General features: G+C 47.2%; 1 protein-coding gene across 1 annotated transcript in view; it reads right to left on the reverse strand.

Moving 5' to 3' along the window:
* Positions 1-18,932, reverse strand: part of SCD5 (stearoyl-CoA desaturase 5) — a gene marked incomplete at its 5' end in the record, with an annotated part of 48,556 nt that extends 29,624 nt beyond the window's left edge. Inside the window, one exon of the mRNA XM_081959230.1 lies at positions 18,707-18,932. Coding sequence (XP_081815356.1) covers positions 18,707-18,932 — 226 coding nt within the window. The remainder of the gene's footprint in view (positions 1-18,706) is intronic.
* Between the last annotated feature and the right edge of the window lie 300 nt (positions 18,933-19,232).

The following is a 19,232-nucleotide window of genomic DNA, read 5'->3' on the forward strand; positions in this document are numbered from 1 at the left end:
TGCATATGCTCTCAGTGTACATAAAAAGACAAGACACATTCATCAAGAATCTTAAGGTACAGCACCTAATGATAGTCATAGGATACAAATAAGCAATCAGGAGACAATCAATATCAATATAAATTGTAAGGATGCAAGCAGCAAAGTTACAGTCATACAGTCATAAGTGAGAGGAGATGGGTGACATGAACGATGAGAAGATTAATAGTAATAGTAATGCAGACTTGGTGAATGGTTTGACAGTGGTGAGGGAATTATTTGTTTAGCAGAGTGATGCCATCCGGGGAAAAACTGTCCTTGTGTCTAGTTGTCTTGGTGTGCAATGCTCTATAGCAGTGGTTCTCAACCTGTGGGTCGGGACCCCTTTGGGGGTCGAACGACCCTTTCACAGGAGTCGCCTAAGGCCATCAGAAGACACATATTTAGGAACCAAGAGACCAATTTTATGGTTGGGGGTCACCACAACATGAGGAACTGTATTAAAGGGTCGCGGCATTGGGAAGGTTGAGAACCACTGCTCTATAGCATTGTTTTGAGGGTAGGAGCTGAAACAATTTATGTCCAGGATGTGAGGGGTCTGTAAATATTTTCACGGCCTTCTTTCTGACTTGTGCAGTATACAGGTCCCTCAATGGAAGGCAGGTAGGCAGCAATTGTTTTTTCTGCAGTTCTGATTATCCTCTGAAGTCCGTGTCTGTCTTGTTGGGTTGCAGAGCCGAACCAGAAAGTTATAGAGGTGCCGATGACAGACTCAATGATTCCTCTGTAGAACAGAATCAGCCGCTCCTTGGGCAGTTTGAGCTTCCTGAGTCGGTGCAGAAACAAACATTCTTCATTGTGCTTTTTTGATGACGTTTTTGATGTTAGGTGTCCATTTTAGGTCTTGAGATATAATAGAACCTAGAAACCTGAAGGTCTCGACTGTTGATACTGTGTTGTCTAGTATTGTAAGAGGTGGTAGCATGGGAGGGTTTCTCCTAAAGTCTACCACCATTTCTATGGTTTTGAGTGTGTTCAGTTTCAGATTGTTCCGGTCACACCACGAGGCTAGTTGTTCAACCTCCCATCTGAATGCGGTTTCATCGTTGTCTCGAATGAGACCAATCACCGTTGTATCATCTGCAAACTTCAGTAGTTTAACAGACGGATTGTTTGAGATGCAGTCATTGGTATACAGAGAGAAGAGAAATGAAGAGAAGTGGAGAGTAAAAGGTAGGGTCCTTGATGCTCTCTGAACTTGGGAGTTTTCCTGCAGATGTTTCATGGCCCAATTAGGTAACACATTCAGTGATAAGCACTGAAGCATTGACGTTGTTACCTAGTAGGGTAATTAGATGTTTGCAAGAAAACAACCAAGCTCACCAAACACCAGCAGAGTTCACACAATATGGTTATGTGAGCCGTAGTTTAATAAGCCAGCTTTCCTTAACCTAGTATCCTCCAGATGTTAACTCCTAGGAATGCCAAGTAGAATAATCTCTGGACACATCAGTTGAAAATATTGGGAATTAAGGTCAATAGGTTTGAAAGATGTAAAACTGGGAAAGGCTACTACTGTGCTAAGTCAAAATGTGGCTTGGTTGTTGTTGTTGTTGTTGTTGTTGTTGTTTTGAGATTTAATAGACTCAATGCATCCAATCATACAGGTTTGCAAATCATAGTTTATGGCTGTGTGTATGATTCCTAGCTGTAATTTATTCAGTAAACCAGGACTTCAGTAAACCAGGACTTAAACATCACTTACACACATATATGAGACTCTTTGAGTACGGCATTAATACATCATTAGTTTTTTTTCATAAGCAGAAGGAGAAAAAATATCTTGTCTTGTTAGCAATTAGGCTCAGAACCATCTTGTAGGGGAGATGGGCAGCATAGAGTAAAATAGGGAAAGTAATAGAAAATGAAGAAACTAAAGGGCTCTGGGACTTTAGGCTTCAAAAAGACCTGCGCCATAGCATCCCAGACTCAACAATTATCAATAAGAAAGACCAAAACATCTGGACAGTGGAGCTGGCAGTACCTGGACAGAGCAGAAGAGGAGAAAGAACCGGAGAAAAACACCCAGCAAGTAGAAATAGAAGGATTGTGGCAAAAGAAGACCAAGGTACTACCAGTAACAACGGGAACATTAGGTGCAATCCCAAAACAACTGAAGCACCCCTTGAAGACCATTGGAATTGACGAAATCACCATCAGTCAATTGCAAAAGGCAAACTTTACTCAGAACAGCTTACGCCCTACGATGATACCTCTCTAACACTATCAAACATCCGTCTATCTGCCTATCTCAGGTCTGCTTGGGAAGGACTCGGTAGGGCAATAATGCCAAATCTGGTCTGAACATCTAACTGTAACAGACCAGAATGGTTGGTTGAGTGAATGAATGAACAAATAAATAAGTAAGTAAATAAATAGTTTTTATGCCTTTATACCAGTGGTGAAATTCAAACTTTTTTACTACCGGTTCTGTGGGCGTGGCTTGGTGGGTGTGGCAGGGGAAGGATACTGCAAAATTGCCACTCCCTCCCCACTCCAGGGGAAGGTTACTGCAAAATCCCCATTACCTCACCACTCCAGGGGAAGGATACTGCAAAATCTCCATTCCCTCCCCACTCCAGGGGAAGGATACCACAAAAGCTCCATTGCCTTCCCACGCCAGCAGAAGGATACTGCAAAATCTCCATTTCCTCCCCACTCCAGGGGAAGGATACTGCAAAATCTCCATTCCCTCCCCACTCCAGGGGAAGGATACTGCAAAATCTCCATTTCCTCCCCACTCCAGGGGAAGGATACTGCAAAATCTCCATTCCCTCCCCACTCCAGGGGAAGGATACTGCAAAATCTCCATTTCCTCCCCACTCCAGGGAAAGGATACTGCAAAATCTCCATTCCCTCCCCACTCCAGGGGAAGGATACTGCAAAATCTCCATTCCCTCCCCACTCCAGGGGAAGGATACTGCAAAATCTCCATTTCCTCCCCACTCCAGGGGAAGGATACTGCAAAATCTCCATTCCCTCCCCACTCCAGGGGAAGGATACTGTAAAATCTCCATTCCCTCCCCACTCCAGGGGAAGGATACTGCAAAATCTCCATTCCCTCCCCACTCCAGGGGAAGGATATTGCAAAATCCCCATTCCCTCCCCACTCCAGGGGAAGGATACCGCAAAATCTCCATTCCCACCCCACTCCAGGGGAAGGATACTGCAAAATCTCCATTCACTCCCCACTCCAGGGGAAGGATACTGTAAAATCTCCATTCCCTCCCCACTCCAGGGGAAGGATACAGCAAAATATCCATTCCCTCCCCACTCCAGGGGAAGGATACTACAAAAGCTCCATTTCCTCCCCACTCCAGGGGAAGGATACTACAAAAGCTCCATTTCCTCCCCACTCCAGGGGAAGGATACTGCAAAATCTCCATTCCCTCCCCACTCCAGGGGAAGGATACTGCAAAATCTCCATTCCCTCCCCACTCCAGGGGAAGGATACTGCAAAATCTCCATTTCCTCCCCACTCCAGGGGAAGGATACTGCAAAATCTCCATTCCCTACCCGCTCCAGGGGAAGGATACTGCAAAATCTCCATTTCCTCCCCACTCCAGGGGAAGGATACTGCAAAATCTCCATTCCCTACCCGCTCCAGGGGAAGGATACTGCAAAATCTCCATTCCCTCCCCTCTCCAGGGGAAGGATACTGCAAAATCTCCGTTCCCTCCCCACTCCAGGGGAAGGATATTGCAAAATCTCCGTTCCCTCCCCACTCCAGGGGAAGGATACTGCAAAATCTCCGTTCCCTCCCCACTCCAGGGGAAGGATACTGCAAAATCTCCATTTCCTCCCCACTCCAGCGGAAGGATACTGCAAAATCTCCATTTCCTCCCCACTCCAGTGGAAGGATACTGCAAAATCTCCATTTCCTCCCCACTCCAGGGGAAGGATACTGCAAAATCTCCATTTCCTCCCCACTCCAGGGGAAGGATACTGCAAAATCTCCATTCCCTCCCCACTCCAGGGGAAGGATACTGCAAAATCTCCATTTTCTCCCCACTCCAGGGGAAGGATACTGCAAAATCTCCATTCCCTCCCCACTCCAGGGGAAGGATACTGCAAAATCCCCATTCCCTCCCCACTCCAGGGGAAGGATATTGCAAAATCCCCATTCCCTCCCCACTCCAGGGGAAGGATACTGCAAAATCTCCATTCCCACCCCACTCCAGGGGAAGGATACTGCAAAATCCCCATTCCCTCCCCACTCCAGGGGAAGGATATTGCAAAATCCCCATTCCCTCCCCACTCCAGGGGAAGGATACTGCAAAATCTCCATTCCCTCCCCACTCCAGGGGAAGGATATTGCAAAATCTCCATTCCCTCCCCACTCCAGGGGAAGGATATTGCAAAATCTCCATTCCCTCCCCACTCCAGGGGAAGGATATTCCAAAAGCCCCATTCCCTCCCCACTCCAGGGGAAGGATATTGCAAAATCTCCATTCCCTCCCCACTCCAGGGGAAGGATACTGCAAAATCTCCATTCCCACCCCACTCCAGGGGAAGGATACTGCAAAATCCCCATTACCTCACCACACCAGGGGAAGGATACTGCAAAATCTCCATTCCCTCCCCACTCCAGGGGAAGGATACTGCAAAATCTCCATTTCCTCCCCACTCCAGGGGAAGGATACCACAAAAGCTCCATTGCCTTCCCACTCCAGCAGAAGGATACTGCAAAATCTCCATTTCCTCCCCACTCCAGGGGAAGGATACTGCAAAATCTCCATTCCCTCCCCACTCCAGGGGAAGGATACTGCAAAATCTCCATTCCCTCCCCACTCCAGGGGAAGGATACTGCAAAATCTCCATTCCCTCCCCACTCCAGGGGAAGGATACTGCAAAATCTCCATTTCCTCCCCACTCCAGGGGAAGGATACTGCAAAATCTCCATTCCCTACCCGCTCCAGGGGAAGGATACTGCAAAATCTCCATTTCCTCCCCACTCCAGGGGAAGGATACTGCAAAATCTCCATTCCCTACCCGCTCCAGGGGAAGGATACTGCAAAATCTCCATTCCCTCCCCTCTCCAGGGGAAGGATACTGCAAAATCTCCGTTCCCTCCCCACTCCAGGGGAAGGATATTGCAAAATCTCCGTTCCCTCCCCACTCCAGGGGAAGGATACTGCAAAATCTCCATTCCCTCCCCACTCCAGGGGAAGGATACTGCAAAATCTCCATTTCCTCCCCACTCCAGCGGAAGGATACTGCAAAATCTCCATTTCCTCCCCACTCCAGTGGAAGGATACTGCAAAATCTCCATTTCCTCCCCACTCCAGGGGAAGGATACTGCAAAATCTCCATTTCCTCCCCACTCCAGGGGAAGGATACTGCAAAATCTCCATTCCCTCCCCACTCCAGGGGAAGGATACTGCAAAATCTCCATTCCCTCCCCACTCCAGGGGAAGGATACTGCAATATCTCCATTCCCTCCCCACTCCAGGGGAAGGATACTGCAAAATCTCCATTCCCTCCCCACTCCAGGGGAAGGATACTGCAAAATCTCCATTTTCTCCCCACTCCAGGGGAAGGATACTGCAAAATCTCCATTCCCTCCCCACTCCAGGGGAAGGATACTGCAAAATCCCCATTCCCTCCCCACTCCAGGGGAAGGATATTGCAAAATCCCCATTCCCTCCCCACTCCAGGGGAAGGATACTGCAAAATCTCCATTCCCACCCCACTCCAGGGGAAGGATACTGCAAAATCCCCATTCCCTCCCCACTCCAGGGGAAGGATATTGCAAAATCCCCATTCCCTCCCCACTCCAGGGGAAGGATACTGCAAAATCTCCATTCCCTCCCCACTCCAGGGGAAGGATATTGCAAAATCTCCATTCCCTCCCCACTCCAGGGGAAGGATATTGCAAAATCTCCATTCCCTCCCCACTCCAGGGGAAGGATATTCCAAAAGCCCCATTCCCTCCCCACTCCAGGGGAAGGATATTGCAAAATCTCCATTCCCTCCCCACTCCAGGGGAAGGATACTGCAAAATCTCCATTCCCACCCCACTCCAGGGGAAGGATACTGCAAAATCCCCATTACCTCACCACACCAGGGGAAGGATACTGCAAAATCTCCATTCCCTCCCCACTCCAGGGGAAGGATACTGCAAAATCTCCATTTCCTCCCCACTCCAGGGGAAGGATACCACAAAAGCTCCATTGCCTTCCCACTCCAGCAGAAGGATACTGCAAAATCTCCATTTCCTCCCCACTCCAGGGGAAGGATACTGCAAAATCTCCATTCCCTCCCCACTCCAGGGGAAGGATACTGCAAAATCCCCATTACCTCACCACTCCAGGGGAAGGATACCACAAAAGCTCCATTGCCTTCCCACTCCAGCAGAAGGATACTGCAAAATCTCCATTTCCTCCCCACTCCAGGGGAAGGATACTGCAAAATCTCCATTCCCTCCCCACTCCAGGGGAAGGATACTGCAAAATCTCCATTTCCTCCCCACTCCAGGGGAAGGATACTGCAAAATCTCCATTCCCTCCCCACTCCAGGGGAAGGATACTGCAAAATCTCCATTCCCTCCCCACTCCAGGGGAAGGATACTGCAAAATCTCCATTTCCTCCCCACTCCAGGGGAAGGATACTGCAAAATCTCCATTTCCTCCCCACTTCAGGGGAAGGATACTGCAAAATCTCCATTCCCTCCCCACTCCAGGGGAAGGATACTGCAAAATCTCCATTTCCTCCCCACTCCAGGGGAAGGATACTGCAAAATCTCCATTCCCTCCCCACTCCAGGGGAAGGATACTGCAAAATCTCCATTTCCTCCCCACTCCAGGGAAAGGATACTGCAAAATCTCCATTCCCTCCCCACTCCAGGGGAAGGATACTGCAAAATCTCCATTCCCTCCCCACTCCAGGGGAAGGATACTGCAAAATCTCCATTTCCTCCCCACTCCAGGGGAAGGATATTGCAAAATCTCCATTTCCTCCCCACTCCAGGGGAAGGTTATTCCAAAATCCCCATTCCCTCCCCACTCCAGGGGAAGGATATTGCAAAATCTCCATTTCCTCCCCACTCCAGGGGAAGGATACTGCAAAATCTCCATTCCCTCCCCACTCCAGGGGAAGGATACTGTAAAATCTCCATTCCCTCCCCACTCCAGGGGAAGGATATTGCAAAATCCCCATTCCCTCCCCACTCCAGGGGAAGGATACTGCAAAATCTCCATTTCCTCCCCACTCCAGGGGAAGGATACAGCAAAATATCCATTCCCTCCCCACTCCAGGGGAAGGATACTACAAAAGCTCCATTTCCTCCCCACTCCAGGGGAAGGATACTACAAAAGCTCCATTTCCTCCCCACTCCAGGGGAAGGATACTGCAAAATCTCCATTCCCTCCCCACTCCAGGGGAAGGATACTGCAAAATCTCCATTCCCTCCCCACTCCAGGGGAAGGATACTGCAAAATCTCCATTTCCTCCCCACTCCAGGGGAAGGATATTGCAAAATCTCCATTTCCTCCCCACTCCAGGGGAAGGATACTGCAAAATCTCCATTCCCTACCCGCTCCAGGGGAAGGATACTGCAAAATCTCCGTTCCCTCCCCACTCCAGGGGAAGGATACTGCAAAATCTCCATTTCCTCCCCACTCCAGCGGAAGGATACTGCAAAATCTCCATTTCCTCCCCACTCCAGTGGAAGGATACTGCAAAATCTCCATTTCCTCCCCACTCCAGGGGAAGGATACTGCAAAATCTCCATTTCCTCCCCACTCCAGGGGAAGGATATTGCAAAATCTCCATTTCCTCCCCGCTCCAGGGGAAGGATACTGCAAAATCTCAATTCCCTACCCGCTCCAGGGGAAGGATACTGCAAAATCTCCGTTCCCTCCCCACTCCAGGGGAAGGATATTGCAAAATCTCCGTTCCCTCCCCACTCCAGGGGAAGGATACTGCAAAATCTCCGTTCCCTCCCCACTCCAGGGGAAGGATACTGCAAAATCTCCATTTCCTCCCCACTCCAGCGGAAGGATACTGCAAAATCTCCATTTCCTCCCCACTCCAGCGGAAGGATACTGCAAAATCTCCATTTCCTCCCCACTCCAGGGGAAGGATACTGCAAAATCTCCATTTCCTCCCCACTCCAGGGGAAGGATACTGCAAAATCTCCATTCCCTCCCCACTCCAGGGGAAGGATACTGCAAAATCTCCATTCCCTCCCCACTCCAGGGGAAGGATACTGCAATATCTCCATTCCCTCCCCACTCCAGGGGAAGGATACTGCAAAATCTCCATTCCCTCCCCACTCCAGGGGAAGGATATTGCAAAATCTCCATTTTCTCCCCACTCCAGGGGAAGGATACTGCAAAATCTCCATTCCCTCCCCACTCCAGGGGAAGGATACTGCAAAATCTCCATTCCCTCCCCACTCCAGGGGAAGGATACTGCAAAATCTCCATTCCCTCCCCACTCCAGGGGAAGGATATTGCAAAATCTCCATTTTCTCCCCACTCCAGGGGAAGGATACTGCAAAATCTCCATTCCCTCCCCACTCCAGGGGAAGGATACTGCAAAATCTCCATTCCCTCCCCACTCCAGGGGAAGGATACTGCAAAATCCCCATTCCCTCCCCACTCCAGGGGAAGGATATTGCAAAATCCCCATTCCCTCCCCACTCCAGGGGAAGGATATTGCAAAATCCCCATTCCCTCCCCACTCCAGGGGAAGGATACTGCAAAATCTCCATTCCCTCCCCACTCCAGGGGAAGGATATTGCAAAATCTCCATTCCCTCCCCACTCCAGGGGAAGGATATTGCAAAATCTCCATTCCCTCCCCACTCCAGGGGAAGGATATTCCAAAAGCCCCATTCCCTCCCCACTCCAGGGGAAGGATATTGCAAAATCTCCATTCCCTCCCCACTCCAGGGGAAGGATACTGCAAAATCTCCATTCCCACCCCACTCCAGGGGAAGGATACTGCAAAATCCCCATTACCTCACCACACCAGGGGAAGGATACTGCAAAATCTCCATTCCCTCCCCACTCCAGGGGAAGGATACTGCAAAATCTCCATTTCCTCCCCACTCCAGGGGAAGGATACCACAAAAGCTCCATTGCCTTCCCACTCCAGCAGAAGGATACTGCAAAATCTCCATTTCCTCCCCACTCCAGGGGAAGGATACTGCAAAATCTCCATTCCCTCCCCACTCCAGGGGAAGGATACTGCAAAATCCCCATTACCTCACCACTCCAGGGGAAGGATACCACAAAAGCTCCATTGCCTTCCCACTCCAGCAGAAGGATACTGCAAAATCTCCATTTCCTCCCCACTCCAGGGGAAGGATACTGCAAAATCCCCATTCCCTCCCCACTCCAGGGGAAGGATATTGCAAAATCCCCATTCCCTCCCCACTCCAGGGGAAGGATATTGCAAAATCCCCATTCCCTCCCCACTCCAGGGGAAGGATACTGCAAAATCTCCATTCCCTCCCCACTCCAGGGGAAGGATATTGCAAAATCTCCATTCCCTCCCCACTCCAGGGGAAGGATATTGCAAAATCTCCATTCCCTCCCCACTCCAGGGGAAGGATATTCCAAAAGCCCCATTCCCTCCCCACTCCAGGGGAAGGATATTGCAAAATCTCCATTCCCTCCCCACTCCAGGGGAAGGATACTGCAAAATCTCCATTCCCACCCCACTCCAGGGGAAGGATACTGCAAAATCCCCATTACCTCACCACACCAGGGGAAGGATACTGCAAAATCTCCATTCCCTCCCCACTCCAGGGGAAGGATACTGCAAAATCTCCATTTCCTCCCCACTCCAGGGGAAGGATACCACAAAAGCTCCATTGCCTTCCCACTCCAGCAGAAGGATACTGCAAAATCTCCATTTCCTCCCCACTCCAGGGGAAGGATACTGCAAAATCTCCATTCCCTCCCCACTCCAGGGGAAGGATACTGCAAAATCCCCATTACCTCACCACTCCAGGGGAAGGATACCACAAAAGCTCCATTGCCTTCCCACTCCAGCAGAAGGATACTGCAAAATCTCCATTTCCTCCCCACTCCAGGGGAAGGATACTGCAAAATCTCCATTCCCTCCCCACTCCAGGGGAAGGATACTGCAAAATCTCCATTTCCTCCCCACTCCAGGGGAAGGATACTGCAAAATCTCCATTCCCTCCCCACTCCAGGGGAAGGATACTGCAAAATCTCCATTCCCTCCCCACTCCAGGGGAAGGATACTGCAAAATCTCCATTTCCTCCCCACTCCAGGGGAAGGATACTGCAAAATCTCCATTTCCTCCCCACTTCAGGGGAAGGATACTGCAAAATCTCCATTCCCTCCCCACTCCAGGGGAAGGATACTGCAAAATCTCCATTTCCTCCCCACTCCAGGGGAAGGATACTGCAAAATCTCCATTCCCTCCCCACTCCAGGGGAAGGATACTGCAAAATCTCCATTTCCTCCCCACTCCAGGGAAAGGATACTGCAAAATCTCCATTCCCTCCCCACTCCAGGGGAAGGATACTGCAAAATCTCCATTCCCTCCCCACTCCAGGGGAAGGATACTGCAAAATCTCCATTTCCTCCCCACTCCAGGGGAAGGATATTGCAAAATCTCCATTTCCTCCCCACTCCAGGGGAAGGATACTGCAAAATCTCCATTCCCTCCCCACTCCAGGGGAAGGATACTGCAAAATCTCCATTCCCTCCCCACTCCAGGGGAAGGATACTGCAAAATCTCCATTCCCACCCCACTCCAGGGGAAGGTTATTCCAAAATCCCCATTCCCTCCCCACTCCAGGGGAAGGATATTGCAAAATCTCCATTTCCTCCCCACTCCAGGGGAAGGATACTGCAAAATCTCCATTCCCTCCCCACTCCAGGGGAAGGATACTGTAAAATCTCCATTCCCTCCCCACTCCAGGGGAAGGATATTGCAAAATCCCCATTCCCTCCCCACTCCAGGGGAAGGATACTGCAAAATCTCCATTTCCTCCCCACTCCAGGGGAAGGATACAGCAAAATATCCATTCCCTCCCCACTCCAGGGGAAGGATACTACAAAAGCTCCATTTCCTCCCCACTCCAGGGGAAGGATACTACAAAAGCTCCATTTCCTCCCCACTCCAGGGGAAGGATACTGCAAAATCTCCATTCCCTCCCCACTCCAGGGGAAGGATACTGCAAAATCTCCATTCCCTCCCCACTCCAGGGGAAGGATACTGCAAAATCTCCATTTCCTCCCCACTCCAGGGGAAGGATATTGCAAAATCTCCATTTCCTCCCCACTCCAGGGGAAGGATACTGCAAAATCTCCATTCCCTACCCGCTCCAGGGGAAGGATACTGCAAAATCTCCGTTCCCTCCCCACTCCAGGGGAAGGATACTGCAAAATCTCCATTTCCTCCCCACTCCAGCGGAAGGATACTGCAAAATCTCCATTTCCTCCCCACTCCAGTGGAAGGATACTGCAAAATCTCCATTTCCTCCCCACTCCAGGGGAAGGATACTGCAAAATCTCCATTTCCTCCCCACTCCAGGGGAAGGATATTGCAAAATCTCCATTTCCTCCCCGCTCCAGGGGAAGGATACTGCAAAATCTCAATTCCCTACCCGCTCCAGGGGAAGGATACTGCAAAATCTCTGTTCCCTCCCCACTCCAGGGGAAGGATATTGCAAAATCTCCGTTCCCTCCCCACTCCAGGGGAAGGATACTGCAAAATCTCCGTTCCCTCCCCACTCCAGGGAAAGGATACTGCAAAATCTCCATTTCCTCCCCACTCCAGCGGAAGGATACTGCAAAATCTCCATTTCCTCCCCACTCCAGCGGAAGGATACTGCAAAATCTCCATTTCCTCCCCACTCCAGGGGAAGGATACTGCAAAATCTCCATTTCCTCCCCACTCCAGGGGAAGGATACTGCAAAATCTCCATTCCCTCCCCACTCCAGGGGAAGGATACTGCAAAATCTCCATTCCCTCCCCACTCCAGGGGAAGGATACTGCAATATCTCCATTCCCTCCCCACTCCAGGGGAAGGATACTGCAAAATCTCCATTCCCTCCCCACTCCAGGGGAAGGATATTGCAAAATCTCCATTTTCTCCCCACTCCAGGGGAAGGATACTGCAAAATCTCCATTCCCTCCCCACTCCAGGGGAAGGATACTGCAAAATCTCCATTCCCTCCCCACTCCAGGGGAAGGATACTGCAAAATCTCCATTCCCTCCCCACTCCAGGGGAAGGATATTGCAAAATCTCCATTTTCTCCCCACTCCAGGGGAAGGATACTGCAAAATCTCCATTCCCTCCCCACTCCAGGGGAAGGATACTGCAAAATCTCCATTCCCTCCCCACTCCAGGGGAAGGATACTGCAAAATCCCCATTCCCTCCCCACTCCAGGGGAAGGATATTGCAAAATCCCCATTCCCTCCCCACTCCAGGGGAAGGATACTGCAAAATCCCCATTCCCTCCCCACTCCAGGGGAAGGATATTGCAAAATCCCCATTCCCTCCCCACTCCAGGGGAAGGATACTGCAAAATCTCCATTCCCTCCCCACTCCAGGGGAAGGATATTGCAAAATCTCCATTCCCTCCCCACTCCAGGGGAAGGTTATTCCAAAATCCCCATTCCCTCCCCACTCCAGGGGAAGGATATTGCAAAATCTCCATTCCCTCCCCACTCCAGGGGAAGGATACTGCAAAATCTCCATTCCCACCCCACTCTGGGGCCAGCCAGAAGTGGCATTTGCCGGTTCTCTGAACTACTCAAAATTTCTGCTACCGGTTCTCCAGAACCTGTCAGAACCTGCTGGATTTCCCCTCTGCTTTATACCTAACAAGACAATGGTTAAGAGTGAAATTGTCCATGGTTTCCTCAGATTTATCTACTTTTATTGTTGCATGCTGACATTTGACATTCTGCTTTTATGCGCACGACGCATACAAGCAAAGTCTTTCAGTAAGAGTTTGGAGTGTCTCAAATTCCTTCTTTTGGAATGGTACGGCTTTTCATTCAACGTTGACAATGGTTTCACAACAACACGACACCTGTGGCCACCTGGAGGTCCGGGAAGCTTATGCCTTTCAGTAAAGTTTGAAAGGCTGCGCATGGATTTCTTCTGATATTTGGCTTTCATAATTTAACACACCTCTCTGCATCTCAGTGAAGCAAATTCCAAAAGAAGAGAAACCCTGCGTGTTTTATGTGCTATTGTTCTCATGCACAAGCTCTCAACTTCTTTATCTGCTTTTCTACAATGACCTTTGATCTTCTTTCCTCTCCGTCATTGTCCTTCAGCCTCTTGGAAAGTAGCCCAAATTAAAGCAATTCCAAACAAGATATATTGCCTGAACTAGAGAACTTCCAGAACGAATGAATAAAAATATTTCTAGCCTTTTGGGAAAAAATACGTTTTCTGTTAGGTCTAATTCACTCACGCAGCTGCCCCATCCTTCCTTTAAATTAATATAGGTCAGGTAAACTGCCTCATACAAGACAGAATGAATGTATGTCAGCTTTTGGAACTGTACATATAAATACCCGTCTCGACTCCTGAGAACTTGAAAGAAACAACTCCCTGATGTTTTCTTGGCAACATTTTTAAAAGTGATTTATCTGCCCTTGTCTCTTTTGTAGGACAGTGGGAGAGGGGGACTGGCAGTCCCAGAGTCATCCAGCTGGCTTCGTGCCTAAGGAGAGACTAGATCTCTTGGTCTCCTGATTTCCAGCCTGGTGCCTTAACCACTAGACCAAAGTCATAGACAGCCATGATCAATACTTCTCACTTCCACTAATGGAGCCAAAGGGTAAGTGTCGGAATTCATCATTGGATTGTATTTTTATGCAATAACGTCAGTAGTATTTAGCCAGTAGATGGCAGTGTTTACAAGTCTGGATCTATGGTATATACTCTATGCTCTTTGGTTTTAAGTAGAGTTTCTTGTTTCCTGTAACCAAGTTATATAGTTGAGCAGTAAAGCACATGGTGACTGTACTCTTTGTTTGCTCTGTGTGGACCCTTGACTTAATCAAAAAGGCACTGAAGCAGACGTTTAACTCTTTCTTCATCTCTCTGCTCCATTCCCACTTCTCCAAATATGTTAAGCAGCCACATCACCTGTAGCAACAACCATTTAATATGTCTCACATTTATGCAGCAAGGTTTCAGGAGGAGTCCTGATGGCACAGTGGTTAGAGTGCAGTATTGCAGGCCAACTCTGCCCACTGCCAGGAGTTCAATCCTGACTGGCTGGAGGGTGACCCAGCCTTCCATCCTTCCAAGATCAGTAAAATGAGGATCCATTGTTAGGGGCAATATGCTGACATCACCTGTAACAATGTCCATTTAATTCTCACATTTATGCAGCAAGGTTTCAGGAGGAGTCCTGATGGCACAGTGGTGAGAAAGCAGTATTGCAGGCAAACTCTGCCCACTGCCAGGAGTTCGATCGTGACTGGCTGGAGGATGACTCCGCTTTCCATCTTTCTGAGCTCAGTAAAATGAGGACTCAGATTGTTAGGGGCAATATGCTGACATTGGAAAACCACCCAGAGAGTGCTGTAAAGCATTATAGAGTGATAAATACCGTATTTTTCAGAGTATAAGATGCACATTTTTCCCTCAAAAAAGAGGCTGAAAATCTGGGTGCATCTTATACACTGAATACAGGGGGTTTTTTTGCCTCCCGAAATCCTGCCCCCTTCACCAATATGGCCATGCATAGTCTTTAGAGGCTTCCAGAGTGCTCCTGGGGGCTGGGGAGGGCAGAAATGAGCAAATAACAGGCTGTTTTTTGCTCGTTTTTGCCCCCTCAGCCCTCAGGAGCAGTCTATAAGCCTCCTAAAGGCGATGCATGCACGTTTTTTGACGAAAACCAGGCTGGTTTTCACAAAAATAGAGGTAGTTTTGGGGAGGTCTGCAGAGTGCAAAACCTTTTATTTTTTTAGTTTGCCTCTTCAAAATCTTGGTGCGTCTTATACTCCGGTGCGTCTTATACTCTGAAAAATACGGTAAGTATAAGGACTATGGCTATATCCTCCAAAGCGCACACTTTTCAGTCATCAAATCTCACTGACAAAGCCAGCTTTCTGAAATTGCATTTTTTTTAAAAAAATGTCTGGGGAACTTTTCCAAGAAGACATCAGTATTAAAGGGTGATGGATCTTTTGCCAAGATTAAAACAGGGGGAAGAGTAACAACGTGGTTCACCTTTTAGTCTCTAGAAACATTCCACGGTAGCTTACAAATGATAACTCTCAACTGCTATAAGAACACATTTTTTTATCCAAGGTGGGGAAAAAAGAGATTTACTGCTTCCAAATGCCACTGATTTCCTTCCATTATTCCACCTGCACACCAGCAAATTCTGGATTTTTTAGCTAATCATTATTTCCCAAGACAAGTGTGTTATCTCCCAGGCAAAAAAAAGAAGAAGATCCAAATAAAAAGGGTAAGGATGTAGAGTTACTTATGAGAATGGGATAGGAGATTAGAAATGTGTTGTTTGCTCAGGAGGAAAACTATTATTATTGCAAGGGGGGGAAAAAACAGAGGTTCATTAAATAAAATTAACCAAATTCAGACTCGTACTCTTGAGCAGCCAAGTTTCATTCGCAACCAAGATTCATTCGCAAATAGTTTTCCAAAAATTATTCATTCATCGTTTTTGGAAAAGGATGATAATTTCTGGGAAAGGATGATCCTTGCTCTATCAAAATCTTTTTTTAAAAAAAAAAGAAAAGTGCAATAAAGCTTTTCGGAAAATATAGGCCCAACAGACCTATTCATTATTTCTTTGGGTCTTTATAAAACAGTTTTTCCATCTGATACCTTCTGGCAGTTTACAAAACGATAGACAACATAAATGTATCTTACAGAATGTTCCCATATGCTAAACCTGGCATCTTATAACACCTCCTCCTCGTCAACCGATAAAAAGCTCAGTATAAATTGTTTTAATAAGAGAAGGAAAGAAATCCCACCACCACCATGACAGTAGAAAGGAAAATACTTATCCTGGTTTTGTTATTGGGTCGGTCAATTTCATTGAGGGCCCCATCAAGGTTGTGTTTGATTTCGGGGGGGGCAGTGTGTGTATGTGTGTGTGTGTGTGGTCAGGGGCATAGTCAAGGTGGGCGTGGCCAGCTCGACATCACTCATCAAGGCTCCATTTTTTGTCACGATGCCTCCTGCAGACCTTTGCCAGAAAAAATGGAACTCAGAGAGGTGATGCACGGCCCGCCTGGCTTCCGTTTCCACTGGCAGAGAGCTGCAGGAGGCTGTCGCGGCTGAAAATGGAGCCCGGGTGGCTCGCATGTGGCCTCCCCGAGCTCCATTTTTGTTGGCAGAGGGTTGCAGCAGGCGGCCACGGCAAAAATTGACCCAGGCGGTCTGCATGTAGCCCTCCCGAGCTCCATTTTCACTGGCAAAGGCCCCATGGGCCAGTCCTTCACCATTTTCAGAGCAGGTCCGGGGGCCAGATCTAATCACCCCACGGGCCAGATCTGGCCCCCAGGCCTTGAGTTTGACACCCCTGGTTTAGGCTCTTTATGACTTGCAAATCTCTGGATTTCAGCGGTAGGATGGATCCCATCTCTAGCCTACTCTTACAATAAAAGCTGAAGTACCATTTCTTCACTAAAGGAGGAAGAAATAGACTCCAAACCATCGGAAGTGATGAGTAAGACCCAATTCACACATTCAAAAACATGATATAGCCTTCCCTCTTTTCTACTTGTCCAGTCTTAGCCGTGGAAAAGGGGGAAAGAAAAAAATTTCCACAACTAGCGTGAACACCAATGTAATGGTGCCCAGCTCTCATGTTTATGAGAAGCCTTTAAGTGTTTTTTTACACTGGCAAACAGTTGTGAGAAGGGAGCAGAGAACAAAACACACCAGTTGGTTCACAATGGGGATACATACCCTGGGGTTATAAGAGGAACATGTTTTCAATCCACCCAAAAAGGAAATAGACTTTTCTTTGACAATGGTATGGAGAGAGACCGAGTCAAGCATTTCATCAAATGTGGAAGTTCTGAATCCTGATCTGCCTTCCCTGCAGATTATTTTAGAAAAATGTCCTATTCTGGGAATCTGGGCCATTTTGTACATATTTCCATTTGTTTTGTTTCGTCTGTCAGTTCTTGATTATTTCATGCTTTATTCCCTGTCCCATCTTTATAATTTTGTTTGTAGAAACCTTGTTGAGTTTATATTAGTCTGCAGAGCATGATGGAAATAAGACCAAGCTAAACCTAGATTTATTAGGTTTAATATATCTAATTAGATATGTTAGTTATCAGCAGCAAGGAAAAAAAAACAATTGCGATGTACAAACATATTCTCTTTGTACAGTTTGCACAGGATTAAATTTAGCCAGGTGTCACCTTTTAAATCACTTTTCACGTCTTGGTGTGAAATTTGGTTTGCAAGGTTAACACTGAATTAAATCAAATGTCTTGGCTGCAGATTGTACTCGGCAGCAGATTGAGTTATCTCCCTGTATTGTCTATCATTAAAGGAGCTGGCAACGTCATAAGAACAATATTCAGAAAGAACAACATTTACCCCAGCTGCAGAAAATATATAGAAAAATATTTAATATTGCCATGGCTTGCTCCTTCCAAAGCATAAAGCACAACTATTGAGAGTTGCAATTATTCACTAGCTCTCCTCAGTCCTGGAAGCCGCTAAGGTGCTACCCTATAATTATTTCCCTGGAAATAAATTCATTTAATTCAATGGGACTACTAAGTAGACATGTATAAGGATTTCACTATGGTTACATGCTTATGCATCACAAAGTAAAAACTGGACAAGAGCTGGTGATTTTTTAAAAAAAAATAGCTTTCATGTAAGAACCACCTGCTAAAGGGGGGAAAAAAACCCATTCTAATCTTGAAAGCAAGCTTCTAAAAAAATAAAATTCTTACAAATCGGTGAGAACCACATCTCATGAGTTTTAAATATGGAAACAGGTTTCTTTATTACCATACTTTCTTACTAATATTGCCTCTTTTCTCACAAATCTCCTCCTCCTTTATAATACAAAATATTTTTTATAAGATGCTGTACGGTATTTATTTTATCAGATTGGATGCATATAATCCATCCAAGCTGCCTCGAAGGGGGCGTTTACAAGGTCACTTCTTACCGATTTGTTACCTTTGGGCTATTCTTTTGTCTAAATAATCCAGTAATTACCAGATTTAATCAGGATTCATGCTGTGATCAGGCCCGTTGATGAGTAAAAACCAGCTATTTTAATCTGTTAGAGAAAAGCACCAGACACAGATTAGTTTTATTTAATCTGGATGAATAAACGGCAAGAGTTTGATTTTTTTTTTTCTTCTTCAAATGTTTCTAAAGAAGGAATGATATTTTTGGAACAAAGCTGGAAGTTTTTTACCTACGGAATAATAGCTAGTCCTTTTGTACCAGTAAGCCAAAACAACAACAACAACACCGACAATAATAATAATAATAATAATAATAATAATAATAATAATAATAATAATAATTCTACAGTAATGCTTCCCTCCCTTCTTAAGGCATCCCATTATGAATGAAGTTTCCCGAGAAACAGACATCTGTTTCCAAATCGCATGAATTTCATGAAAACAAGGCAACCATCCTTCATGGAGGAAAATGCTTTTTTTAAAAAAAAACCAAAAATGAAACTTACCCCAGATCAGAGTATACAGATGGGCTTTAGGAATGAGAAAAAGGGAATACACAGCTCCACCGTGAAGCAGGGCCATTAAGATGACATTTCTCCACACAATGGTTTGCCTGTGGTCTACTTTCTCTTTGCTTTCGTCTTCTCTTGATCCAAAGGGGCTCTCGGCTTGTCCATCGCAGGACAGATCTGTCTCTCCATCCCTCACGTTCTTGGCTCCTTGCTTGGACATGACCGCCCCCTCCCAAAAAAAACCCTAAAAAACCCCCCACCACCGCTCACTGGGTGGTGGATTTTCACGGACTGCGAACGCCGCCGGTACCGATTCTTGCTTTGATTGAAGGGCTGGAAAGGCAAGGGGGAGAAAGGGGGATGAAAGCTATCCTTCTCTATTTGTTTATGGATCAGGTTTCCTTTTCTCTCTCCCTCCCCCTCCCTCCCCTGCCTTTCTCCCTTCCTCTGTTCTCTTCCTTCCCAGGACAGCTGTTTAAAGCTACCTAGGGATGCGCGACTTCAAATCTAACAGCTGTTG

Source organism: Natrix helvetica (assembly GCF_964273705.1).
Source record: "Natrix helvetica genome assembly, chromosome: 7".
Lineage (NCBI taxonomy): Eukaryota > Metazoa > Chordata > Lepidosauria > Squamata > Natricidae > Natrix > Natrix helvetica.